The sequence below is a fragment of the Telopea speciosissima genome, chromosome 3, assembly GCF_018873765.1.
Source record: "Telopea speciosissima isolate NSW1024214 ecotype Mountain lineage chromosome 3, Tspe_v1, whole genome shotgun sequence".
In the NCBI taxonomy this organism is placed as follows: Eukaryota; Viridiplantae; Streptophyta; class Magnoliopsida; order Proteales; family Proteaceae; genus Telopea; species Telopea speciosissima.
Window position 1 is genome coordinate 571,900 of NC_057918.1, and position 27,550 is coordinate 599,449.

The 27,550-nt window shown below is 38.3% G+C and overlaps 2 protein-coding genes across 7 annotated transcripts; one reads left to right on the forward strand and one right to left on the reverse strand.

Moving 5' to 3' along the window:
- The first annotated feature begins 1,795 nt into the window (after window positions 1-1,795).
- LOC122654156 (glyceraldehyde-3-phosphate dehydrogenase A, chloroplastic) lies at window positions 1,796-17,768 on the forward strand. Of its 5 annotated transcripts, XM_043848134.1 has the most exons (5): window positions 1,796-1,912; window positions 2,239-2,355; window positions 2,873-3,927; window positions 16,237-16,241; window positions 17,756-17,768. In XM_043848134.1, coding segments are annotated over exons 1-4 (1,215 nt in total). In that variant the 5' UTR covers window positions 1,796-1,870; the 3' UTR covers window positions 16,238-16,241; window positions 17,756-17,768. The 5 variants fall into 5 exon arrangements, with proteins under 5 accessions (XP_043704069.1, XP_043704071.1, XP_043704070.1 ...); XM_043848136.1 differs by lacking the exons at window positions 16,237-16,241; window positions 17,756-17,768 and adding an exon at window positions 13,237-13,265; XM_043848135.1 differs by lacking the exons at window positions 16,237-16,241; window positions 17,756-17,768 and adding an exon at window positions 8,259-8,270.
- LOC122654157 (OVARIAN TUMOR DOMAIN-containing deubiquitinating enzyme 12-like) lies at window positions 5,489-26,723 on the reverse strand. Of its 2 annotated transcripts, XM_043848139.1 has the most exons (10): window positions 26,658-26,723; window positions 25,680-25,852; window positions 23,877-23,950; window positions 18,797-18,851; window positions 18,602-18,676; window positions 9,468-9,541; window positions 9,274-9,322; window positions 7,181-7,265; window positions 5,744-5,802; window positions 5,489-5,654 (listed from the first exon to the last, which is right to left on the reverse strand). In XM_043848139.1, the coding sequence occupies exons 2-10, from the start codon at window positions 25,845-25,847 to the stop codon at window positions 5,607-5,609; spliced, it is 687 nt and encodes a 228-aa protein (XP_043704074.1). In that variant the 5' UTR covers window positions 25,848-25,852; window positions 26,658-26,723; the 3' UTR covers window positions 5,489-5,606. The 2 variants fall into 2 exon arrangements, with proteins under 2 accessions (XP_043704074.1, XP_043704075.1); XM_043848140.1 differs by lacking the exon at window positions 26,658-26,723 and having other exon boundaries at window positions 5,489-5,653; window positions 5,746-5,802; window positions 25,680-26,165.
- Window positions 26,724-27,550: the final 827 nt, after the last annotated feature.

Below are 27,550 nucleotides of genomic sequence, written 5' to 3' on the forward strand. Positions count from 1 at the left end.
TTTATCAATCATCGATTCCACTTGCCGGAACTTGAACCAGAGCCTCCAAGCCCTTCAAGAACCCCTCGAAAGGCTAGCATTGATCTAGACTCCTTGGAACCAGCCTGCCCAGCACAAACCCTGGCCCAAATAGCCCATTCCATGCCTGTTGACATCAAAACCCAAGTCGACAATCAAAGACCCCGAGTCGACATCAACCCTGCCTTCCATCAACATTGAGCCATGCCTTTTGATTGTCGGGCAGAACATCTCTACTGTCTAACTTGCTTCGATATTCAAAATTTTTTCTTCGATAATCGAGCACTCTCCTTCAATGCCGACCTCACCCCTTTTCGATGTCGACTCGACCCTAGTTCACTGTCGAATCTATGCAAATCTAAGAAGCCAAAATTTACCATTTTTACTCTGATCTCGATTCCTTTCGCGACCAAGCTCATATTTGGCAACTTGGATCTCAATCTTGGCTCCCTTAGGCCCCAAGAAGCCTCTCCTAAGGCAACTAAACACATGCTCACACCCCATTGGCTCTTATCATGACTTTACACCCACCGTCGATGCAAAGACACCTCTTTTTGATGATCAACCTAAAGATCCCTACACAAATTTGGGAGTGCACACATCCCTCTACATCTATAAATACACCCCCTCTCACGTTGAGGAGGGTGACACAAGTTCTCCACTGGTCCCTAGTTCAATTACCCACTTTTAGTGCTTGCATGCCCTAAGTTTAGCTCCCCCATTCAAGTGTTTTGAGTCCTTAGTCTTTGGCCCCTTACTAGGCCTTAGTCTATTGCCTCTCTCACCTCTTGAGTATTACGATCTCTTATTTTGTCACCATGTTTAGATTAGAGCCAATAATGCCTAGGCCATTTAGGTTTTTATTCATTTATTTTTACATTTCTGTATACTAACCCTTACCTTGCAACCGAACGTCTGGATATGTGTTTCTTATCCATTTTCGTATTTTAATTTCTTACAATTTTTGCACTTTACATTCTCCCCAAAAAACATGTTATAATTCAACATTGCCTAGCAATAGAGAGACCGGCAAGTCTGGGCGGTTTGGGGTGCCTAATACCTTCCCCGGACCGTAACTTAACCCATATATGGACCAACGGACCATTTGTCCCAAAAAGGCATAGCATGTGAGTCATTACAATACAATTTTCGGATCCTAAACCCTCCTCTAGGTGGCGACTCCATACATTCAATTCACCTCTCTCTCATGTTGAGGTGGAGAATAAGTGGCGATCCTCCACTATGAGGCCCCATTTGTCCTCAAACACCCATTTCTTCTCCAACCAACAACACAACGTACACAACACCACGAGCTTCAGAAGTCAGGTTACTACCCACACATATAGGCTGGCACATAGGAAGTAGCCAAATTTTTAAGCCCACCCAACTGCCCCGTCTCCAGCAGCATAAGCATACGCAGGCCCAGGCCCAGGAGGCCTCCATTCAAGAATTTTAAGAGGAGGAAAGGCCAAAGCGAGAGTGGCTGTAAATTCTTGTGTGAGTACTGATCACTCGGGTTGGGTTGGAGCGATGAGTATAGGAGGACTATGGATGGATATGGACTATGAGGTGGAGGAAGAGGGTCAAGGATGGTGAGGGAAAATGTGGGGACATAGAAAGCATAACCACAGCCATTCGCTCCTCATCCACAGGCTAATCCATAATCTCATCCTCTATTTTTATCCTCTCATTCCCCTTTTTCCACTTGCTTTGCTTTGCTTTGCTTTGCATTGCATTGTACACTACTACTCGCATTTCCCATCTCCATCTCCCCCGCTGCAAAGCTAAAAAATCTCTATACAACACGCAGCCCAAAACCATTGTAATTGCCACTTGCTCTCACTCCAACCGTATGGCTTCGGCTACTCTCTTAGTAGCCAATCCTTCCCTTCAGGTCGTCGTCTTCTTCTTCTTCTTCTTCTTCTTCTTCTCCTCTGTTAATTAATGTTGCTTATTCACTTCATCGTACTAGTAGAGCTAGTATTGTTACTGACTAGAGAAGATGATCGATCAGTTAGTTAGTAGTAGCGAAGTTTCCTGAAATTTAAGCTATATTATTATATGAATCGATCGATGGATATATGCTCATCATATATGATGCTCTATTATGTCGGTCCATATGATTAAGATGCTATTTTATTATTATTATTATATATACAAATTAAGTGGGTACTGTTACTAACTTGTGACTTAATTTTGATGATATATATATGTTTGCAGGGAAATAGTAAGGGATTATCGGAATTCTCGGGCCTCCGCAACTCCTCTGCGTCTCTTAGCTTCACCAGAAAAACCACTGATGACTTGCTGTCCGTCATCGCCTTCCAGACCTCTGCGGTGACTTCTTCTTCTTCTTCCTCTTCATTGTACAAATCACTTCTTTTTTTTTTTTTTCTTTTAAATTTTTTGAGAATAAGGTTATGGAATCGAACCAGATCGATGAGCTCCTTGTCACTTTAGGGTTTATAACGACATAGTCTTTTCTCATTTTCCGACAAACATTCATTCATTCTTGCCGTTAAAAGTGTTTAGCTAGAGGTAGTAGGTAGGTAACACGTACTACTACTACTACTACTTGTGAAAGAAAAATTAAGAACAACACTCACTTACAGATACAGAGTACAGGAGCTCTTCTGATCCGGGAAGACTCATCTCTCTTAGTATAGAGTAGAAGAGTGCTAGTTATTGATTGATTTCTGATCGGTCGGATTGACGATTAATTTAATTTTTATCCTCTCAACTCTCAAGTGGTGGGTGGTACGGTTACGCTGTGTGTGTGTGTGTTTAATTAAATTAACTTAATTAATTTAGTTTGTTGTTGTTGTCGTTGTTGTTGATTTGATGAGTTGGGTAGGTTGGTGGTAGAAATGGTGAGAAGCAGAGAGGAGTGGTGGAGGCGAAATTGAAGGTAGCAATCAATGGATTCGGGAGGATAGGGAGGAACTTCCTGAGGTGTTGGCACGGGAGGAAGGATTCCCCTCTCGACGTGATCGCCATCAACGACACCGGCGGTGTGAAGCAAGCGTCTCACCTCCTCAAGTACGACTCCACACTTGGCATCTTCGACGCCGATGTCAAGCCCGTTGGCGACGATGGCATCTCCGTTGACGGTAAGATCATCAAGGTGGTGTCAAACAGGAACCCGGTGAACCTGCCCTGGAAGGATCTTGGGATCGACTTGGTTATAGAAGGGACCGGGGTTTTCGTCGACAGGGACGGCGCTGGCAAGCACATCCAAGCAGGTGCCAAGAAGGTGCTCATCACCGCCCCAGGCAAGGGTGACATCCCCACCTACGTGGTCGGGGTCAACGCCGATTCCTACAACCCGTCGGAGCCCATCATTAGCAACGCCTCTTGCACCACTAACTGCCTTGCACCCTTCGTTAAGGTGCTGGACCAGAAGTTTGGCATCATCAAGGGCACCATGACTACCACCCATTCCTACACGGGCGACCAGAGGCTCCTGGACGCCAGCCACAGGGACCTGCGCCGTGCCCGCGCTGCCGCCCTCAACATCGTGCCAACCTCGACTGGAGCTGCCAAGGCCGTCGCCCTGGTGCTCCCCACACTCAAGGGAAAGCTCAACGGAATAGCGTTGCGTGTGCCTACCCCGAACGTGTCGGTGGTGGACCTGGTGGTTCAGGTGTCGAAGAAGACGTTCGCGGAAGAGGTGAACGCCGGGTTCAGGGACAGCGCAGAGAAGGAGCTGAAGGGCATACTGTCGGTGTGTGACGAGCCCCTTGTTTCAGTTGACTTCAGGTGCTCCGATGTGTCGTCGACTGTGGACTCCTCCCTGACCATGGTGATGGGCGACGACATGGTAAAGGTCATTGCTTGGTACGATAATGAATGGGGTTACTCCCAGAGGGTCGTCGATTTGGCCGACATTGTCGCCAACAACTGGAAGTAGTAACCCACTTCCTAGCTACACTTCCAGTGAGTGAATATTGACTACACGCACGCACGCTCGCACACCACTCGATCCACTCTTTTTCTTTTGATGATGATGATCTTCCTCTAATTATTCACTCTTTCTTTTTGAACCCCGGCTGGCCCCACGGATCATGAGGATCGATGAGGATGTTCACCACAAATCATCTTATCTATTTTCCGTCTCCTTAGCTTCTTTTTTTTTTTTTCCCCCCCCACCTCAATCTAAATTCTAAACCTTAATTTCCTTTTACGTTTTTTCTTTTAATTTTTTGTGAATTCTTAAAATTAGAGCAAGATGTTTATTTTTGTTTGTGCAACATAAATATATATATTGAAAATGTTTAATTTCTTTGCTTCTTTACTTTTCTCTCATCTTCAACGCTCCCCAACCCCATCTTTCCCATTTTAATTTAATAAGGGGATTGTCCAAATGACACTTTTACCACATCTGATTCACCAGAAAAAAAATAAAAAGATGAAAGATTGCATGGTTGGCTAATTCTCTATATAAACACAACATATGAAATCCTTGGTATGATACTAAGGGTGTCAAAATCGAACTAGAACCAAATATCAAAATCAAAACCGATCATTTACGATCGAACTAAACCGAATCACAAAAAAATGATTATATTTATAGGTTTTCTTTTCGGTTCGGTTTTGATTTGTACCTCAAAATCATGGTTCTAAACGGAATAAAAACCGGTACCTCTTACTCTAATACTAACCCACACATCAATTGAATTAATTAATAACATAATAATTAATTTAAGGAACATAATTATTGTATCATACTTGAAACATAAAATAAGTAACATGTCATGAGTTAACTATATATTATATTTGTTCAAGTAGGACTTGAAAATGAAGAATAATGTTAAAATGGATTAACTAAACCCTACTTTCTAATAAAATAAATAATTTGTTTATCAAAGTTCAAATGGTGTTCGTAGGAATACCAATTCAGACATTCTTTAACCAAAAGACCACAATGACATGTACGTCGTTCACCTGTGAGATATAATCACTTGTCCTTCTTGTTTCCATTAATACCTCTCCTCCCCTTGTAAATGGCATGAATGGGACAGGTGGTTACCTCTCACACGTATTTGTCGAGGACCTGGACTCAATGACATGCTCTCTCTTCTTGAGCACCAAAAAAAAGAGTTGGGGTACGTGAACATGCAAGAATGGCTCACAACCGTTCAGATGGAATTGGTAAGAGGACTACAGTTGGATTGACGACCCACTTCCTAAGACTACACCAGCTCTACCACTGATTGGGTTGGAATTGGACAATCAGAAAGTCTAAAAATTTGAGATATAAATTATGTGCTTTCCGTTGGACCTAGTAAAGTTCAATAGATTGTCTGAAAAACTCAAATTTGATGGTCAATAACAAATACTCATCAGTTTGCCAAAAAATAGAAAAGAGGGGGGGAGGGCTCACCAGGGGAAATCAATTGTTAAGTATTAACATGAGAAACGTCTTCAAGAAGAAAATAAGCAGATTTATACCAAAAAAATGAAGAAAGAATATGGTCAAATTACATGATAAATTGAGTAACTGCAAGAGCACAAAAACAAAAAACAAAGGAACTATACAGTGTAAGGCCAACCTCCATTTGCAACATGGACACGATTAATCCCAACCCCTAGAACAACCAGTGTTTCCTCCTAGGCTTACGCTGAATGGGAGCACCTAGAGAACAGGTAATTTTTTGTTAGACCTCTCATCTCAAATGCAACTACTCATTCCAAATACAAGATATCAGGATCCAATACAAAACTGACCTCGAATTTCATACAGTGAATTATAATGTATTTCAGACCAGAAACTTAACCACAGCTCTGCATCAGTAACATGAAATCCGCATTATTCAGAATTAAATCCAGTATGTAAATGTAAATATGACAAGCAAATGTCCAAGTAAACAAAAGTTTGTAGCCTAAGCTTAGGGTAGTTGGGATTTGCTTATTTATACACTCCACTATACTTTACCTATCCAAACACTTACACAGGAAAATGTTTAATCAGATAACCAATTTCTTGATCCTGAGTTTACAGGTAGCATTTCTAAAGGAGGGGGAAAAAATAGAGTTTCCACATAGCAAGCTTTGCTCCTCCCTGGTTTGGAACAAATGTAAGACCTCAAGTAATAACCAATTTACAACTAGATCGAGAACCACTGCGAATTGACCCCAAAAAAACTTTTGGGGGAAGGGTTGGGTGTGCTTTGGTGAACATAACAGTGATTGGTTAGGATAAAAAGCAAAAGCAAAAAGGTATCGACATAAGCATATTAGCATATGCATGATAACCATACACATGATTGGTTGATTTGCTATATGAATGCTGTTGTGAACACTACGCCTTAAACACCCCTTCTCCATAAAAGAGCCTGAACATCAGGCCATGCCAAGGTTAACAAAATACACGCCAATTCCTTGTAAGCTGGGATCAGTAGGCCCATTCCCCAGGAATCAGCACATAAGCTCAAGTGAAACTTAGGCAAGCCCAAATTTCACAGGCCCCTTTCAATGAAGGAGAGGTTTTTATTATGTTTAATTTTTAAGGGACAGATCATGAGTGGGTTAACACTATCCAGATGTCTGCATGATATAATCTACATATGACTAGATAAGGGCGTACCCAGCGCATGAGGCTCCCGCCACTGCGGGGTCTGGGAAGGGTCATAATGTATGCAGCCTTACCCCTGCTTTCACAGAGAGGCTGTTTCCAGACCCAGATATATTTCAATGAGATGATCCAAAAGGGTCATAATGTATGCAGCCTCACCCCTGCTTTCACAGAGAGGCTGTTTCCAGACCCAGATATATTTCAATGAGATGATCCAAAAGCAGGCTGGTCCACTCCAGTGTGCAAACCTAACTTAGGAGCATTAAGACCCCACCTTCAAAGAAAGAGACTCAATAAAACATCCATTCAGTAGCCAGGGGATACATGAACAAGATATTATTAGATCATAAGAATCTTCATAAAAGGAATACAAATTAGAGGAACTCCAAGCTCCAGATGCCATTAGAAAATCAGTCACCAGCTTCTACATTTTAGCAATGCATATTAAGCAACTTAGTCATCCTCCACCCCTCACCTCACCCCCAAAAAGAGGACCCAAAAGAAAAACAAAGCAGGGATAGAAAGGGGAGGGGGTAAAAATCCCAAATCCAACAAGACTTTAAATGTTAATGACTTATTCAGTCTTACCTCGCTGAGGAGCCTGGTACAGAGGCATAATTTCAATAAAGCAGGTATCTCTAAATGAAGTTAGGAGACATATCTTCGCTGCAAACTTCAAACAGACACACGGCATTCAAACACATGCTGATGTTACATAAAATGCAGTTCTACATTGACATCATGACATGACTAGCTGTGGAACCATCAGCACAATTAAGAAAAAACAAATTCCACTCCATGAAAAAAAAAACTCATGTCTTAATGTCAAAAAGCATCTGGATCATAATTCCATGATAGACCTGAAAGGAAGAATTCACCAAAGAAATGATTGAGACATCTATCCACACGGACAACATTCAATTCCCACACCTAGAAACAATAGCATGTTTTTTTGCCAAATTGTACAAACTGTATCTCCAACACTCAGAACACAAGAATCATGTATAACTTTTGATAATTAAGAAATGGCATATAATTTTATGTTTATCCTGTCCTAAAAAAAATTTATAGTTGTTTTAATTGAATTATGTGTGTTCTATAGTACTAAATTTTGTGTATACAACATCGATCACTACCAACCTAGGACCCGAAGCCAAACTATCATTTTGAATGTGTTTTTTTTACAATCTAAGGGTTTCACTATATTTAAAGGGCCTCAAATAGGGTTTCTTAGAAGTCTTAGGAATTAATTTGGCCATTTAGGCCTCAAAACTATCAATCGAAACCAGGACCAAAATTTCGTGAATTTGCGAAATAGTTCGGTTTTGATCCTGGTCGAAACCAGGTTCGAAACCGAAACCTTAAACTTTGATTTCTACTGCACAGAATGTTACTATTGAATCAGGAATAGGATAGTGTCATGTGGGAGAAAAGTTAGGTGGTTGATGCAGCAGCAGCTCTTCAGGGGCTCAAGAAGTCTAAACCTGTTCAAAGGTCCAAACCCCTTTCAAGGCTTTCAGTTCTTGGTCCATACAAGGGACCACAATGGGGATAGAGCATTCAAATTCTGTGTCATTATATTTATTATAAGGCTTTCTGGTAGCATGATGATATGGGGCCTATTTTGGCACTTAAGTCAGCATTTTGTTTCACCGCATTTTTGTAGAATCGATTCTGAAATGGTAGAAACATCATTTTAGTGTTTAACAAAACCGTGCCAAAACCATTTTAATTACCTATTTCGTTTTTAAAAAAAAAACACAAAAACAGACAGGGCAACACATACAGGATCTGTTCCATTTCTGCCCCCAGAAACAGAAAAGACACCAGAAATGAATTTTTGGAAGGTTACCATACAGACCCTTAATGTCCCAAAAGGTGTTGTCCTGTATTCTTCTACTCTCTCTCTCATCTTATATTCTTCTAATTTAAAACTTCCAATCTGCAGGGTAATTTCAGGCTTCAATTTAGTAGTCTGGTCACATGGGTTTATTCTGGCATAAAGAGTTCAATTTTAATTAGTTGAGTTGTTTTAGAGTCTTAGTTAAAAAGTCCAAGTTTATATTCCTCATGACTGAACTAGTTCAAGAAAAAATAAAATTCATTTTATTGAGCAGCTGCCCAGGTGAATCCCTAAGAGGTGCCAGATAACCATCTACTCACAACAACAACAACAACAACAACAACAACTCAGCCTTATCCCAACTAAATGGATCCTTTCAAAACAAAGTAGGGAAAACTGAGGTCCTAATAAAGAGAAAGGAAAGTAAGAAGAATGTAGAAATGAGATAAGAAAAGGGAGAAATGGAAAATAAAAGTAACAGGAAAGAGTAAAGAGCATTGAGCAACTGCCTAGTCACAATCCCTGTTTGATTAGCATAATAGTGAATATAAAAAGGGCGTACCCAGCGCATGAGGCTCCCGCCATTGCAAGGTCTGGGGAGGGTCATAATGTACACAGCCTTACCCCTGTGTTTTCAAAGAGAGGCTGTTTCCAAACTCGAACCCGAGACCACTTGGTCACAATGGAACAACCTTACCGTTGCACCAAGGCCCACCCTCATAATAGTGAATATGATGACTAAAAATATCATCCTACATAACATATCCCATCTTGTCCCAAAGTACAACTTTAACAATGGCAACATGGAAGTAAAATCATTTAAAACTGCTGACTGTACCTTATCAGCTGCTGCTTGTAAAGTAAGATGATCTCCCCATTCACCAGATCTGCAGAACAGAGGCAATTAGTTCTGAAAACAGAATTCTTGTTCATCATCACTATATGAAGTTGCAACTGCTGAATCATGTAATAAATGCAACCAAGGATGTACAGCCTTCTTGTATTAAATCGATCAAAGTAATCAAGTCTTACTTGGCCATTTTCTTGTAATAGCACTTGTACTTCATGGGGACGTAGCCTTCATACAAAGAACGGTTGTGTTTAAGCTGGAAAAGGGGAAAAAAAATAATTGAAAAGGGATTCAGATATAAAACTTGCAATTTTAATAGCTTCACTGGCAATTTCTATATAAAGGGGTAACAAGATAAATATTAGACTCCATTTGTATGGTTGCAGTTAAAAACTACTGGGAATTTAGGACAAGGGGCCAATGATAAGGTTTATATTTTGTTAGTAATTTCAGTCCTTCGAATATAAGAACACACAAACTATTTTACTAGAAACATTGGACATATTACACATTTCACTAATAAAAATGAGGGAGAAAATGAAAATATCCTCTGTAAATAATGTAGTCCTGGATTTGATTGCTCAAACCAGTAACCAAAAACAGAATCTTTTAATCAAAGGAAAGTTCAGATTAGGGGAAATCTTGATAATAGGAAATCAGGTCGCAGAATGGGCTTAAAACTTAGGTTGAGTATGGATAAGGCAAGGGAGAAGATATGCTGAAAGTTGCAACTAAATCAGATGGTTAAATCTGGAGTTATGGAGGATACCTAGTAGAAACAGGAGTGAGGGGTAAAAGGGTAATTTACTTCTGTAATTAGGGTTCAGAGGTTTGCAGGGTTTCATATATGATAATAACCTATAAACAATAGCTTAATAGGTTCAGCAAATCAGAACTAGAATCAAATCTGAAAACAGGGTTCTAACAAGGCAAAGGATAAAACAGAGATTTCACTCTAGCAGCCAATCGGCTGGTTAGAATTGAGTGAAACTTGAATCGAGTTCTCAAGTTAGGGTTCTTAAGAATCGGTTAAAGTTTCAACAAAATCAGATGGCTGGTTTGCTTAATCTCAAAAAAAGCCTTATATATGAAAATCTAGAATTGAAGGATATTTGAAAATCTAGAATTGAAGGTTCTAGTAGCAGAAATGTGAGAATAAACTTACTTGAAAATGGCTGAAGAAGATGATGGAATAATAAGAACAACAGAAATACACCTGGGCTTCACACCGCAAGGTGGTTCGATTGGATCAAAGTTCAAACACCAACCTACCTTGATCACACACAAGGGGTTCCTTGATCAAACACAAGGGATCTTCAATGGAGAAGAGAGCAGCAAAAGCAACAACTTTATTTATCAAAAATCGTGTACAATGCTTGCCCCCCTTACAACTTTATATAGAAAACTCAAAAATAGACTCAAACACTAAAAAGGAAAGGCCTAATCCCATCCTTAAGTAGGAAACCTAAATTGATTAGGAAAGTGAAATTCTAATGGAAAGACTCAAAACATGGCTGGACCTATAGAATCCTAATCCAACCCCATTAAAACACTTACTAACAATTACTTGTAACTTAAATTGAACCATATAGAACCGGTTCAATTAAACTAACTCAAACCAACTTAAAAATAAACTAAGTAAAGAAACAACCTAGCTAATCCCGTATGCAACCTTATTACCCATACTATAGGCCTATAAAATGGCCTATTACATTGAAAACCCATAGGATTAAAGGCTCAACATGTATAGAACCCAACCCTAGACTTATTACTAGGCAAACAAGCCCAATTTGGTGATGAATCTGCATCAGTAAATACATGTTGAACTTGAAAAAATTAAACACCTTGAACACAAAATAACACGAGGTACCAATCCGTGTGTCTATGTCTATCTAAACACCATCACTGTTCATTAATTTATTTAATTTTCAAAATCATCATCGTTTTATAATTATTTTATCCAATTGATTATAATATTGTTGTGATACATAATCATAATAGATCAAATATAGATGCATACATAGTGCCCAAAGTTGCATGTTAATTAATTTATCCTTAATTTTTAAGTATTTTTGTTAACTAATCTAGAACTCCCACTAAAACAATCATATGTCAAATACACATGCATATGCTATTACACTAGTAATTTATATGTTTACCAAATTACCCGAAATTTTGAAATGCTAATCACCCATTTTAGTTTTTAATATTTGTAATGATAGTATACTTCATCATAAGAATCTACAAATAAGTTAATAATCTCCATTCTAGCTTCTAATTTCTATTTATTATGGTTCTAGCAAATGATTCAATCTAAAGCTTAGCTCCTATTCATCACCATCTACCTGAAATATCCTGACATAAGAATCCTCTCTTTGGTTATATTTTTCATATTCCCTTAAGAGAATAATTCAAAATTTTCAACCATAATTCATGACCATGAGCCCTTATATCACCAAAATTTCACTAAAATTATGTAAGCCAATATATCACCAACATTTTGTCAAAATTCTGTATTCTTATGAATTTCTCTTAGAATAAAGTTGTATGTAACCGAGCCAGTTACAACGCATTGTTGTAACCGGACTTATTTACCCACCCCACACCATTTAGCAACATTTTAAGATAGGGAGTTTTTTGTAATTTTTCTCTCCATCTTTTTCTCTCTCCTCCATCTCCGGCTCCGGCCCCGGACCCCTCCCTTCCCAGGGTTCTGCTGTTCAGCTCCCTCTCTCTCTCTCGTCCCTCCCTCCTACCCCTCTTTGCTCCCCTACCTACGCCCATCCCAACCCCGTTGTCACCTGCAACTTATCGGTTTCGTACAAGATGAAACAACCAATAACCCTTGATACTTAGAATGAGAAGAACGGCATGGTAGTGGGCATCTCCCATTACCATAGTTCTATTCGTTGTCCCTGTCTTTATGATTCTTCACAGTTGTATTTTGTCTGGGTCGCATCACCATTCTGTATGCGTTTGAATTGATCTCTGTTCCACATCTCTCTTCATCTTTGGTATTTTCTCGAAATATTGGACAAACTCCTCCGTGCTCCCCTCGCAACTCCCTGTCCCCGACTCGACCCTCCCCCTTAACTCCATGCCCCCTTCTCCCCCCACCCAGTTGATTTGCATCCAAAAACGGATCTTCGTCTCACTTCCTAAAGAAGTTAAACTAGGAAAAATCGCAACTAAATTGACATCGTAACTGTTGCAACCTTTGCTATTTAAGATAAAAATCCATAAGTATTTTTTTCCTATTGTCAAGTTTTTCCTTCATTTATTAACCGACCAAAGATGATCCAGACCATACTCCTCAAAACCCAATCTCACTCACGCACATAACAAGTGGAGACGTCCACCAAAGCTCACTTTTTTTTTTCTTCTTTTCTTTTCAATTTTGTATGCGTTTAGTTCAATTTTTTAAGGAGCACACCCAGAATGAAGATCGAGGAATCCATCAAAATTTCTTTATTTCTTCCCCTGTTTTGATTTTCCATCACTAATTGACCAACCTGAATCACATTTCCACCATTGAAGGCTAGCTTTAGAAGAGTAATTTCTTCTTTGTATCTCTATCTTTCACACTCACTCTCTCCCTAGAGTTTCGCAATTTTAAGTTCTGCAACAACGTTCTCACCACGAGTTGAGAGGGTTTACAGGTCGACGATATAATCGGGGAGGAGGAAGAACTAAAAGAAAAAAGTTTAACAATTAAGTGTGAAATTACAGTATTTCTCCCTCAATCCAAGTGAAAACACATTAAGTAGGGGTACAAAGAAAGTCCGGTTACAAAGTCTGTTTGTAACCTTCTTGGTTACAAACAGACGCACCTTTCTCTTAAAGATATTATGGAATCCCTCCCCCCCTTCAAAAGTGAAATTCCAGCCCACATTTCACAATATTACAATGAAATTCCAAACATCTTGAAAGAAGAGCTACTTTTAGGAGTAGATTAGATTCTTGTTATAGCTACAGCTCTAAAGCCTTATCCAGCTACTTGGAGTTGACCACACAAATCCTTTCTACCATGTCACTCTATAAGACATGTCTCCTACCGACAGATAAGCATCCATATCTTTTCCCACCACTTTAATGCAAGTCATTTTTGGCCATCCCTTGTCCTTTCTCCCAAGTTCCCTCAGATACCATTTATTTCTAATCCTATCACCTTTTAGTCTTCACACGCATCAAATTCAACATCCTCAACCCACCTACTCTCATTTTATTCTTTAATTTACTAAATTCATGCAAAATTAGAGAAAAAAAAAGTCACCAATTTCAATGGTAATCCCAAAAAACTTGCTAGCCGAGCCAGGAAAAAAGAAGATAAATGTTAAAAAAACAAAGGCAAAAGGAAAACTCCTTTACCGGGAAGCTTTGGAATCATAGGTTTCATCGAAATCCTCAGCTTGAAAGTCAGAATCTAGAGATTCAGATTAAAACCAGAAAGACAACACTGTCAATCAAGCCTGACTTATAGAATATGTTGTTAATGGAAGAGGGGACATGTGCATGATTTATACAAGCCACTTACGAGTACCAAAAACTAGTTATAGGTCTATCTTTCTCTCTGAACAATAGCTTTGGATTCACAAAATGTTGACTTGAACCGAGAATGGGAGAATGGCTTGAATGATCTATAAGATCAGTCAAGCTCTCTATTATAGTAGTAAAAGATTTAACAAGGGAAAAACACTATTCACGACACTGTTCACGTGAACAGTATCACATCCCTATTTACATTTCTACCCTTGCTCATAAATACATAAATAAAGAATAAATAAAACACCCAAAAGACCAGAATACCCCTATGGTATTCTGGATTACATATTCCAACACTCCCCCTCAAGCTGGATTATACAAATAAGAGAAGAAAAAAAAACTAGCTTGAACTAAAAAGAAAAAAATAACTCCATAATAATGCTAACAATCCCCCTCAAGTTGGTGCATACAAGGTACTAATGCTCAACTTGAACAAAATGGGAAGAAACTAAGTTGTAGCAGAATCCAGCTTGACAAAGATGAATGCAGCTCCCAAATAAGATCGGAGAATGGGAGAATGGCTTGAATGATCTATAAGATCAGTCAAGCTCTCTATTTATAGTAGTAAAAGATATAACAAGGGAAAAACACTATTCACGATACTATTCACGTGAATAGTATCACATCCCTAATTACATTTCTACCCTTGCTCATAAATACATAAATAAAGAATAAATAAAACACCTAAAAGACCAGAATACCCCCACGGTATTCTGGATTACATATTCCAACACAAAATAATAAAAAAAAACCTCTTAATCCATAATTTCGCTCAATGGAGTGTGGACAAGTTTATGGAAATCAAATCCAGTATAGTGTTTTGAAATTTAACTATGCAATCTTCAAGGGGCCTAGGCAACACCCACTCTATTGCTTAGGTGATAAACTTAAAGAGGGAGGAATAAAGATAAAATTGAACAAGGAATCAACATACTAATCAAACATTTTTTCAGAATTGGGAATCAATACAATGTGAACTTCCTCAGGTCACGATTTTCTTCAATTGATATCTTTTTCTTGAAATTATTTATCCACCCATGTCCCCCTTTGGATAGTCCGCTGTGTTAGAGCTCCTGTATGATATACATATTGTTTCCTCCCTTTCCTACAAGGTCCGCCTTTTAGAGGAAGCGGTTCCAACATGGTATCAGAGCAGGCAGGGGTCACGGTATCGAATCCCCCTGGGAGTAGGTAGGTGTTGAAATTATTTATCCACCCGTGTCCCCCTTTGGATAGTCCACCGTGTTAGAGCTCCTGTATGATATACATATTGTTTCCTCCCTTTCCTACAAGGTCGGCCTTTTAGAGGAAGTGATTCATTGGAATATGTAATCCAGAATACCGTGGGGGTATTCTGGTCCTTTTGGGCTTGCTTAGTTGTTAAGTTATTAGGATTAAGTTGCTACTCTTATAGAGTCAGCTAGTTAGGGGTAATTATGTCTATTTCAGTCCCTTTGTAACTTTCCCCTCTATTATAAATAGAGGGGCTGACTTATCAATGAAACAAACACATTCTATTCTCTAATTCTCTCTTTCTTACCCACGGTTCTGCTAACATGGTATCAAAGCCAACTCTGATCTAGGTTAGAAAGAAGAAAGACAAAAAAAAACCTTTCTTTCTTCCATCACCTTCTCCTTCCTTTCTTTCTCTCTCGGTTTCTCCTTCTTCTGGTTTTAAGCTTTTCTTCCTTGTAAGAAGGCAACACTAATGAGGAAAACCTAAACCAATGATTTAGTTGCTGCCCTCCACTGCCCCTCCCACAACCTACCTATCTCTTTTTTACAATTTCTAATCGAAAACTGCTGGAACCATCCCTGCGATTTGGAGTTTTTTTCCAGAATTCCTTAAAGATCAGCTTCCTAGCACTATTGAAGGCTGATCTTCCACCATTGGAGCTCCCTTTGCTTTCTTTGCCAGCACCTATCTACCCTATACCATTGTTCTCTTTCCTTTTTTTTTTTTTCTTTTTTTCAGCTTTCATTCACCTTTCTAGCCTTGATACCCTAATCGATCTCAACTTGTCAGGGTTTTTCAAAACCCTGACTCCAATCGATTTTAGGGTTCCTCCTTTTAGTTAATGCTGATTTTTTGTGGGTTGCTTTCCTCCATTACTAGGACCACTCGACCTCAATCTTGCACCTATCCAAGTTTTCTAGAAGACCCCTACCCCAATCGATCTCTACTTTTCAGGGTTTTCCAAAACCCTGACATTAATTGGTTTTTTTGGGTTAGCGTTACCTGCTGCTTCTGGAGTTTTTTAGAGGTGCTTCTACTATCAAGAGAGGCAATTTACTTCACTTATTCATGGCTTGAAGAAGTTCTATTACACAAGATAGCTGCTGCCCTATATTTTTTGCACTTTTTGGTGTTTCTCCCACTTGAAGATCAAGTCTCAAACCCTACAAGAGATTGGGTGTTCCTATTGGAGATCCAATCAAGCAGCTGTAGACAACATCTATGCCAAGACATCATCACTTTGGCAAGTCATCATCAATTTTTTGAAGCCCCATTCCCTACAATTGATGTCAACTTTCAGGGCTTTTTACAAAACCCCGACTCTAATCGATCTTAGGGGAAGGGATGTCCTATCTTGCTGATTTTTTTAGGGGACTTCTATCAACATCAAAGGAGTACTCAACCCAAATTTCAGCATCATTCTTGGAGTTTTTTTTGAAAAAAATTCAGGTTTCACTCTTATGGCTCGATTTCTCCAACTATCAACCTATTCTTTTTCTAGTTCCTATTTGGCTGGCTGCATCACTTACTATTGGATCTGCTGGGTTATTTATCTTATACTTGCTGGTTCTATTGAGCTTTACTACATACCTTGCTGGTTCTATTGATTGGCTTTTGTTAACATGACTGGTTGACATGTTACTGCTGCCTTTATGAGGAGAGAGGACTACTGTTGCCCTGTTCTTGAGACTAAGTATCCTACTATTGGAGATTGAATTTCTTTCATTGTTGAAGACTCGAATCTACTACCCTAGAGATCAGTTTATTTGGGATTACAACAGTGTGTTCCATAGTTATTGGTTGCAACTACAAACCTATTCAGTTAGTGTGAAGTTTTCTCTACTGATTCAAATCTAGCTTACTTTGAGAGCTTGATCCTAGCATTGTTCACTAATTCAGATCTGATCCAAGTTTTTTTTAAGTTTATTCCATCAATTCTGCCCAGATATCTTCGTCAGTTCTATTTAGCATGTGGGAGTTTACAAATTGGAGTTTTGCACACTGGTTCTTCTGAGTTTGAAGATTGATCAAGTCTTGAAGATTGGAGTCTTTCCTTACTTCAAATCAGATCTGTTTACTTATCAAATTTGAATATTGGAGTTAGGTGTTTCTCCCCTGTAGGAGTTTCTATCTAAGGAGTTTGTTTGATCATTTGAAGATTGTTGACAATTTATACGTTGCATTGTTTTTCTCTGTGATTCGTTATCCCACTTTTTTTTTTTCACTTCACCACCTCCCATACCATACCTTTAGCATATACCCATAACCACTTTGGAAGTTTATAGTATTCTCTAAATTGCCATTTCTTCCTTTTCCATTACTCTTAGCACCTTTTGGAAAATTCTTGAATATTTTATACTTTTGCACTATTTCTTACATCATCTCCGTTATCTGTCCACGTGTACTACTACATGTGAGAGGGGGATTATGCACAATACACCTGCAGCCATTGCAGAAAGCAGAACTTGCAGGAACATTGGTGCAAAATATAGAAGAGCAGCCTTCTCCACCATTGCTATTGGGTATCCTTTATTATTGGGTTGAGTTTGCCGTAAGAGGGAGATGAAGAGTATTGAAGATATTTGGTTGTTTCCTGCCCATTCGAGGATTTGTTGCTCACCTATATGAGGATTTACAGTTGGGTTGATTCAGCTGTTTCCGCTGCTTGCTGCCCTAGTCTTTCACTTCAAGATTTTGTCACTATGACAATCTGAGATTCATCACTGGACCGCTATTGAAGATTAGTGAAAGCTTTGCTGATCAAGTCTGCCCAGTTTTTTGAAGATCAATTATTTCAAGTTCTTGAAGGTTTATTTGGGAGCTTCATTCATCTACCAAGCTGGACTCTATTGCAACTTTGTTTCTTAGCATTTTATTCACGTTGGGCATTAATGCCTTATATGCGCCAACTTCAGGGGGAGTGGTAGAATGTTGGAGTTTTTTACTTATTAGTTCAAGCTGGAGCTTCTTTTTACTTATATGTATAATCCAGCTTGAGGGGGAGTGTTGGAATATGTAATCCAGAATACCGTGGGGGTATTCTGGTCCTTTTGGGCTTGCTTAGTTGTTAAGTTATTAGGATTAAGTTGCTGCTCTTATAGAGTCAGCTAGTTGGGGGTAATTATGTCTATTTCAATCCCTTTGTAACTTTCCCCTCTATTATAAATAGAGGAGCTTACCTATCAATGAAACTAACACATTCTATTCTCTAATTCTCTCTTTCTAACCCATGGTTCTGCTAACATCTTTCCTTCCATTAGTTTGGCTAGGTTTTTAAGTTTTTATGAATGCAACTTTACACCTTGCTCAAATAAAATCTCAGAAAAGGTTTCAGTTCTTGTGTTTGATTCAATTTTTCACTGCCTTTTTGAGTGGGGATAAAATCGACAACCTCAACTTTGCCACAAACATCCATCCACTTGAGCTATTTAAAATATGACTTGCTGATCATATATATATATATATATATATATATATATATCTCCTTAAAATTCACAGGGAATATGGCATCAGCCAGAAGAAAGACAAACAAAATACCTGCTTCACAATCTCTTTCCGAACATACTTATGATGGTCAGGAGATTTGTACATTTGATCCGATAGTGCACGAAACTGCAAAATAAGGAAAACAACACAAATAGCTCTAAAATACATTTAACTACAAAAGCTCCGAAAATTAAGAAATGCAATGCATGCTGCAAATTGTCTTCAGTTAGTTGTAAGCATTCAGACCTGACAATTTCCATCTCCTGAGACCTTCACTTCACACAAGCCATAAGCATTCAGCCTAGCAGAGGATTTGAAGGGAAAATATCACTTAACATAATTGCATGACACTATTACAGAGAACAAAGGGAGAAAAAACATAACTGAACCTTCCACAATCAACAAGGATTACCACAAGCACAACACAAAAAGAGGAGGTGCACCACCCTTACTTACGTTGCTGTTATCCATGCCCATGCATTATAGGCACAAGAAAGCAGCATGTTCTATGCAAAGCATTAGTTTGGACCCTACTTATTTGTCTTGACACCGTTATGCAGTTGTATTAGATATTAATCCTATATGGAGGCCTAAGAGCAAGCTTGGGAGGCTCTAAGGTGTTTATGGCATCCAATGGGTTAACCTTTGGGTAGTTATATTATAGGTTGGGCCTTTTATTTTTTGGGGTTTTATTGTAATGGGCCTAATTTATAAGTCCATCAAGTGGGGATAAAGTTAGTACATGGAAATAGAAGTTGAGAATTTAAGTTAAATTAGAATACATAATAGCTAGATAGAGTTCTGTTTTGAACTTTATTGAGTGTGTGAGTGCGATTAGGAGTCAGCTTTTTAGTCACTTTAGGAATTTTAAAAGGTCTTTATATATGTAATACCACCCCCATTAATTAGAGATGATTTGAGTAAAGAATATGAGTTTTGGTGCTATTGAGCAGTGCATACAGTATTGGTATCCCAAACCTGATTTCTTCTCTTCTCCTCTCTTCTTCCACATGTTTTTTTTCTATTCTTCCTCCCAAGACGATTGATCTCATCTTTTTCCCTCCCCTTCCATTAATCTGATTTCTTCCAATAACAACGCAGTTGCTTCCTTTATTTCAGATCTGATCACTGATTTGATCATTTGGCCTGCTGGCATCCGCGATCCATAATTTGGATTTTTAGACTGCATCGCGCTGTGGACAACACAATGTTCTTTTATGTGGTTGAAAATTTGTGAAAAATAGATCCACCATAATTACAAACTAGTCGATAAATAATCCTCACTTTCCTTCTAAATAATCATATTCCATTTGATTCCTTCAAAAATATATATTTTACTTACTTAAAAGACTCATGGAAGATGGGGGGTCAAGGTAAAGAATTCTCAATAACAATTGGGTTACATCAACAATCAGATTTAAGCCCTTATTTGTTTGTGCTTATCATGGATGATTTAACCAGAAACCTTCAAAATGAAGTTCCTTGGTGTATGCTTTTTGCTGATGATATAGTTTTGGTGGATAAGATAAAAGCAGGAATTAACGTCAAGTTGGAGTTATGGAGATCAACCTTGGAATCAAAAGGTATTAAGAAAAGTAGAATATAGACAGAGTATATGGTGTGTAACTTTAGTTATACTAGGAGGGATATTGAGGTGGTGAAAATTGATGATGTAGATAAGTCACCTAAAGGGTTTATTTTATTGAAACTAAGCTTTGGGTTGGGTCATATATGTATTGGGACTTTGATCCCCTGGGTTTATTTTGTAATTGGCCAATTTAATGAGCCTAATATATGGGTAGAAAGTAGGAAAACGGGATTTACTTCATTAGTTTAGTTAGAGTCCTATTTTGAGTCTGTTTTTTTTATTATTTCACTTTCCTAGTCAATTTAGGATACCTTATTAGTTAAGGATTGGGTTAGGCCTTTCCTTTTTAGTGTCTAAGTCTATTTCTGAGTCTCTATAAGTTTGTAAGGGAGGCCAGCATTGTACACCAATTTGATTAATGAATATTGGCTTGAGCCTTTGTGAAAATCCTAAGATAGTCAGGGTGAGATGCCTAGGCTGAGATAGCCAACCCCAACCTTCCCCCACCCCCTTCCATCAGTTCTTGATTCGAAACCCTAGTTTCAGTCAAATCGAGTTCAAGAATACTGCAAGCTTTTGGGATTTTTTTTAACAGATTGTTACATCGATTTCTTAAAGATTATTACCAAGGAATTAAGTATCGGAGCGTATCGTATCGTCTCAGCCGATACGTCTCGGTATTGGTTATGGCCGAGACGAGACAGGTCGAGACGTAACTTTTTTTTTTTTAAATGTAAATGTCTCAAATGTATCGGTATGTATCAACCGATACATATCGATACGATACGATACGGTCGATACATATCGATACAGACGAGACATGATTTAAACCATTATTTTATTATTTTTGAAATAACGATACGTATCGAGACGTCTCGGTATGTATCGATATGTATTGACCGATACATATCGAGACGTCTCGACACGATCGGAAACTTAAAAACCACATGGGCCCAAGTCTTCTCGAACGTAAAACTCGAGCAAGAGCAGTGCGGAAAAAACAGTTCACTTTGAGAAACCCATCAAAAAACATATTTAAACTTGGTTTTTGCCAAAGATTTGTTGAGGGCTTTGATTCCTTTGCCAAAAACGAACCTAAAGGAGGTGAAATCTCATCATTTGCTGCATCTAACAGCCCACATTCGAAATCAAAAGGTGTTCTTGAAGGGAAAGGTAGTTTTTTTTCGCATCTAATGTACCCACACAAATTGCTTGTTTATATTGTTTTTATTGTCCAAAAGTGTATTTCCATGTGTATTTTGATCATTTTCATGCTTTGCACCGGTCGATACGTATCTTCGATACGATACGATACGTCTCTTAAAATCGCCTGACCGATACGATACCCGATACCGATACTTAAATCCTTGATTATTACATCAAGATCATTGCTGCTTCAACAGGTTATTACTCTGTGGGATTATTTCTTTTAGTTATCTTTGAGATCTTATCATTCTCCTCCAACCAATGTGTCTCTTGATTATCTTTTGAGAACCCATTGTTCTCTTGGGAATTCCATTGCTCTCTTTCTTGTTCTTGGAGATTTTTGTTATTTGATCTTGCCTGGGATTAGACCTATTCAAGTACTAGTCTTACATTAATTGATGAGAGGGAGATTCTGCAAAATGATTATTTTAGGTATCTAAGCTCCATCATAAATAAAGAAGGTGATATAGAGGATGATATTTCACAAAGAATTAAAATATGATGGATGAAGTTTAGAGGTGCATCCAGAGTGTTGTGTGATCGACGTATTTCTTTAAAACTTAAAGGAAAGTTTTATAGGACAGTCATAGACCGGTAATGATGTATGGTATGGAATGTTAGGCAGTTAAGAAACATCAGATAGATAAACTCAGTATAGAGGAGATGATGTTGAGATGGATGAGACAAAACTAGGAAAGATAAAGTAAGGAATGATCATATTAGAGCTGATTTGGGAGTAGCTCCAAAACATTGATAAGCTACGAGAAAGTCGTTTGAGATGGCATGGCCAAGTTCAACAGAGGCCTTTGGATCCTCTAGTATGGAGGCGTGATTTGATTCAAATTGAATAAACTATAAGAGCCAAGGGTAGACCTAAAATGACCTTAGGAGAAGTGGTGAGGAAAGGCATGCATAGCTTAGGCCTTGTATCAAGTATGACCTCGAATAGAGCTGATTGGAGGGCAAGGATCCATGTAGCCGGCCCCATTTAGTTGGGATAAGGCTGAGTTGTTGCTTTGTGGACTCAAAGCAACACTAAAAAAATCCCAATTCAGCTCAGCTAAACCAACCAGAAAAGGCCTTATATTAAATATCTAATAATAGAAGTTACTACATTCGGGTGGAAATATTTGAGATTCAGAATTGTCATATTGATTCAGCAACCACCACCACCAACACCCCCCCCCCCCCGCGCCCCCATATTGCAGGCACTTGAATGCCGCATATCACAAATATTGCAACACCCACGCACAAGTTCCGTGGGTATTCAAAAGTTCAGGAGGAGTATGGATTTTGTAAGTAATAACCCATGTTAAAGCAACCAAGATTTCACTCCCCCTGTCATTCCTTCTATGTGACCAATGCGGTGAAGCTCTTAAAGGGGTTCAATTATCACTTATCAGCACATTGACAATTTCAACTCAATCATGGGGTCTACTAGCCATTCAAAAATGACTAAATGCGCAATCAAAATACGCAAGTGTCCAAGTTTTCTTGATATACCTAACTCAAGGCATGCCACTCTTTTTAAAATGACAAAAATCCTTCTGCCAATGATTGATGATGAGGTCATAGAAAAGTTCAAACAAATTATATAGGTCTACTAAGACTTTCTTGATATGCGAGACCCAATTATAGGGTTTTCTATTCTAAAATGATCAAACTACCAATATCCTATTCAAGGAGAAAAGCAGAATATTTTCTTTAAGGTAGATCCAATCATGAATTCATGATCATAACTAGTTCACTAACTTTTTCTGGACATGTCAAACATAGCTATGTCATCAGTCAATTTTTTACATAACCAAAATGGCCTTAATAAGCAGAACTTATGGATGTGTATTTATCCTAAAATTGACATAGGAATGAATTGTATTTCATTTTCCATAGAATTAGTATAATTAGAAGTTAAAACTTCTGGTTTCTTAATCTCTGAATTGGAAGGGCTTATCCATATGTGATTTACCCTATTTTATAGAAAATATACTATCTCTTATATTAAGAAAAAAGAAACCAATATTTAGAAAGAGTGGAGAGAGAGAGAGAGAAAACAAATCAAACATTGAACCCATTTATGCATCAAGCCATCATACTCAGGGTAATTCTCTTTATAGTAGTCCCACTTGCATTATTAAAGCAAGGAATACAAAAAAAAATCAACAATCATATCATGAGATGTATAAACAGGAGAGAACTTCAAAATACTATGAAACAGCAAAGTATTGAGACATTTTTGTATGCATGAACATTGCATCAAGCTTTCACACTTGGCAACTGGATTTTATAGTTTTTCTTGATAATTTGCTTTTTTTTCCTGAAATTTGCAAAAAGTTTTCAAATTTAACAACTGAGTTTTTTTGTGTTTTTTTTCAATAATTTGTTATTTTCCTTTTGTTTTATCTTTTCCTTAACTCTTCAGGATTTCACAAGAAAAACAGAGAAAAAAAAAAATGTTCTGCGAGTTCCTAAAAGTTATTCTGATAAGAAACTTCACAGAAAAGATTTGTTGACCACCATATTAAACAAACATACCTCTGAAGCAGCCTTTGGTGATCCAAGCTGGCCTCACTTACATTTGGAATGTAGGAATTTATCCGTGGAACATGCTGAAATTCTGAAAGTCAGATGCTAGAAAATATTCTAGGAATTTGCTTTCTTGGTTGGAGAATAGAAACTAAATCAGTGAAAACTACAGGAAATTCAAACAGTTTTGGGAATTTTCATCTAATACCAAATGGGAAAGAAAGAAAACTAATGAAGGCATAAGCATATGCTAAAAAGTAAGTTCATGTAGGGGCAGTGTAGTATGTCAACTGCATCTCATAGTGACTACATCAGCTACAAGTGATAACTTCATTATTTATGTTTCCCGTTGCATACTGCCAACTTCAATAATTTATTGTTTGCTAGTATCAGTAATTGGACGTCCCATTTCCTAAATAATTGTCAGGAGTCAGGTCCATGGGTGTGTTCAACATATTGAGGTTGTTATTGTCCTTAATGGTAATTATCTTCCCCTGCCTTGAGGCATTATAAGGCTCATGACAGAAGGTGAATCAGCAATAGTTTGGATGCTTTTTTTAGGTCTAGGTGGCTCATGAAGCCTTTCTCATTTAACTAGACAGATCCATGCTCTTGTTTGTTTGTTGAACATGCCATGTGAGTGGACATGCAGGTCCATGAATTCTTTTCTCAATTAATAGACAAGGAGTATCAAGTCTCAGTTTAGTCTGAGGATCATCTCAACAGCTTGACTACTTCTTTTGGTACTTTCTTTTGTGCATGTATTATGACCACTAACCCCTACTTTTCAGGAATGAGCTTTAAGTTCAGCAGCTCCTATTTGATTTATCAACTTTTACTTTTTGAGTAAAAGTAAAAAATCACTTAACACCAAACTGAATCCAGAAGAAATCAAGGATGAAAACCATTAAAATGACCAAAATCAATGTCTTACTCCATGATGGTCACATATGAGCACAAACCAGTCCACATTCTAGGTGAACTTAAAGTTACAAAAGACTGTATATCTGAATGGTAACAGAATGTAATCAAACACAGACAATTTCAGCAATTCACATACTACTAATGTTTAAAATTAGTTGGCAATTCAGCATAGACAATTGACATGTGATTATCACAAAAATAATTTATATATATAAAGGGAGCCATAGCAAGGCCATAACATTGCCAATAAGAGCAGAAGAAAGAACCGAACAAGTAAATCAGGAGAATTTAAAAAAACTTGAACATACGATTAGTCGTAAGATTTCTCTTTTTCCAGGGGCAAGTTAATTTTGAGACTACATGACCTTTCATTCATTTTAAGAACTCAACTGAGTTTTTTGTCCTGAATACGTTCATCAGCGAGAATGCAGTTGCTTTCTTGTTGAATGACAGGTCAGAGAAGCAGATTGACATATATGGGTTTTTAAACAAATAATATGGATGGATGGATTTGAAAATTTTGGAGGCACACATGGTAAGGGTAGTACGAACGAATACTGTATGGATGGGGAAACTACAGATGATTTGTCCAAAAGCCATTCAAAATAAATAGGAGCCAAGAGAAAATCAAAAGTTCCTTCAAACTCCAAATATGGATGTGTGCTGACCAAACCTTCTTCAGACAAATTTTCTAAGCATAATCAACAAACACTTCATGAGACAGTGGCACTGTTTTTTTTTTTTTTTTGGGGTGAATTACAGTGGCACTGTTAGTTTCACAACAATCAGAAGAGAAAGTAGGTTAGAATTTTTTAAAAAGTAGACGCATCAAAATCCAAAATGTGAAGATTTGGAAATCAACATGTAAAGAATGATGAGCTAACTCACAGGAATAGGTGCGAGGTTAGTAAGGCGTCTAGGAACTGCACCATCTAACTTAGCATACTCTTCTGAAAGTACAGCAGCAATCATTCTGTCATCCTCGACATTTTGCTGACAGTTTGAAGATGCAGAACTAGAACATTCACCGACATTGTGTGTCACACTTCTCGTCATATAGCCTGAAAACAGCAACCCAATTCATTATGTGACAACAGGTAGGTTCATCAACATTCACTTGACTATAACTTAAAACCGTTGGGGTAATTTCAACTACTGGATTGCTTGTATGATCTTGAATATCAAATTTCAGTAAAGACTTGTAAAAGATAATCATCAGTTAACCAAGCCATTAAGGTCTTACATCTATGAGAGTCAATGGAACAACACTGATGGTTATTTGAGACAAAGATTGAAACATAAAAACATATCCAAGACCTAGGTCTGGAACAGTTTCTTCTTTCTAATGAATAACAGGATGTGTCAATTACATACAATTTTACTCCTGTGAATAGAGAATATGGTCATATCAGAGACAAATGATGTTATCTCTATTTATACATTTATGCAACCATTGCAAACCATGTGTCCAGATGCAAGAATGTCCAAATTAAATTGCCCCCATTATTCCCAACCATATCTTCCCCCTCATGCATTGGCCATCTGAACAGAGATCAAATCGAAGACTAAAATTCAGGTTCAAGAAAGAAAGAAAGACAAAAAATAAATAAAAAAAATTATAGCTCCTATCCTCTAAAGAAGTAAAATTACATAAGAAAGCAAAAACGAAGCTGCGATCGTTATCATCCCATCACATAAGAAGGTGGAGTGAGGGCAAATGGATAAACCGATCAGTACCCCGGGGGGGGGGGGTGAGAAATCCCAAGCGACTGACACGAATAGAACAGACATTAAATCCTAAAAGAACACAATGCAATGAATGAGAGAGAGAGTGAGAGAGAGAAACAATTATGCAGCGTATGATGCCTTGTGGTAGAAAAAAGCTCAATCGTCAACAGAGAGAATCGAAGAAGGAATTACAGTTGAATGCTTAAAATAGCGTAAAGAGCGAGGAGGACGGACAGAGGGATGGAGCATGGGGGAAGGGGGGAGGTGAGAGATTCGTCACCAACCGCGTATGTTGAGAAATGTTCCAACTCTGAAGAGAGAGAGAGGGGTCAGGACTCAGGGAGGGAAAAGTGGGATTTTTTTCCTGGTTCCCTCATCCACACGGTTGTGAGTTTCTCTTTACGGATGTTTGACACGTGTCAAAGAAATCCAACGATTGTGACGATGGTGGTTTCCAAACAACGAGTGACTCTCTTTCTCTCTTCTCTCCACTCCTTCCTCAAAACCACTCTCTTCTCTCTCCTCTCTCCTCTCTCCTCTCCACTCTCTTCTCTCTTCTCTCTCCTCTCTCCACGTTTGCAGTTTCTCAATGAAACTGCAACTCTCACGTCTCCTCTTTCCCGCTCTCGTCTCTCTCCTCTCTCTATACTATTTCCAAAAATCAACGAAGAGCACACCTTGGAGAAACTCCGGTGAAGCCGATGGCTGTTATCCTTCCTTCTTTCTCCATCCATTCGTCCTTGGTGGTTCCATAAATGATATTCCATCCTCCACCGTTTGGATCTTCGATTCTCAATTCATTCAATGGAAAATTGGTCCCAAAATGCGTGTCGGTAGGGAATTCGCCGCTGCTGATGTTCTCAATGGAAAAATTTATGTCATGGGAGGTTGCTTGGTGGATTCCTGGGCTCGATCTACTAATTGGGCAGAAGTGTACCGACTGAGCTCGATTTGGGGTGGAGGGGGAGAGCTGTTGTTGATGATGGGGTTTTGTATTGCTATGTGATTATTTGGGGAAAATCAGAGGTTAC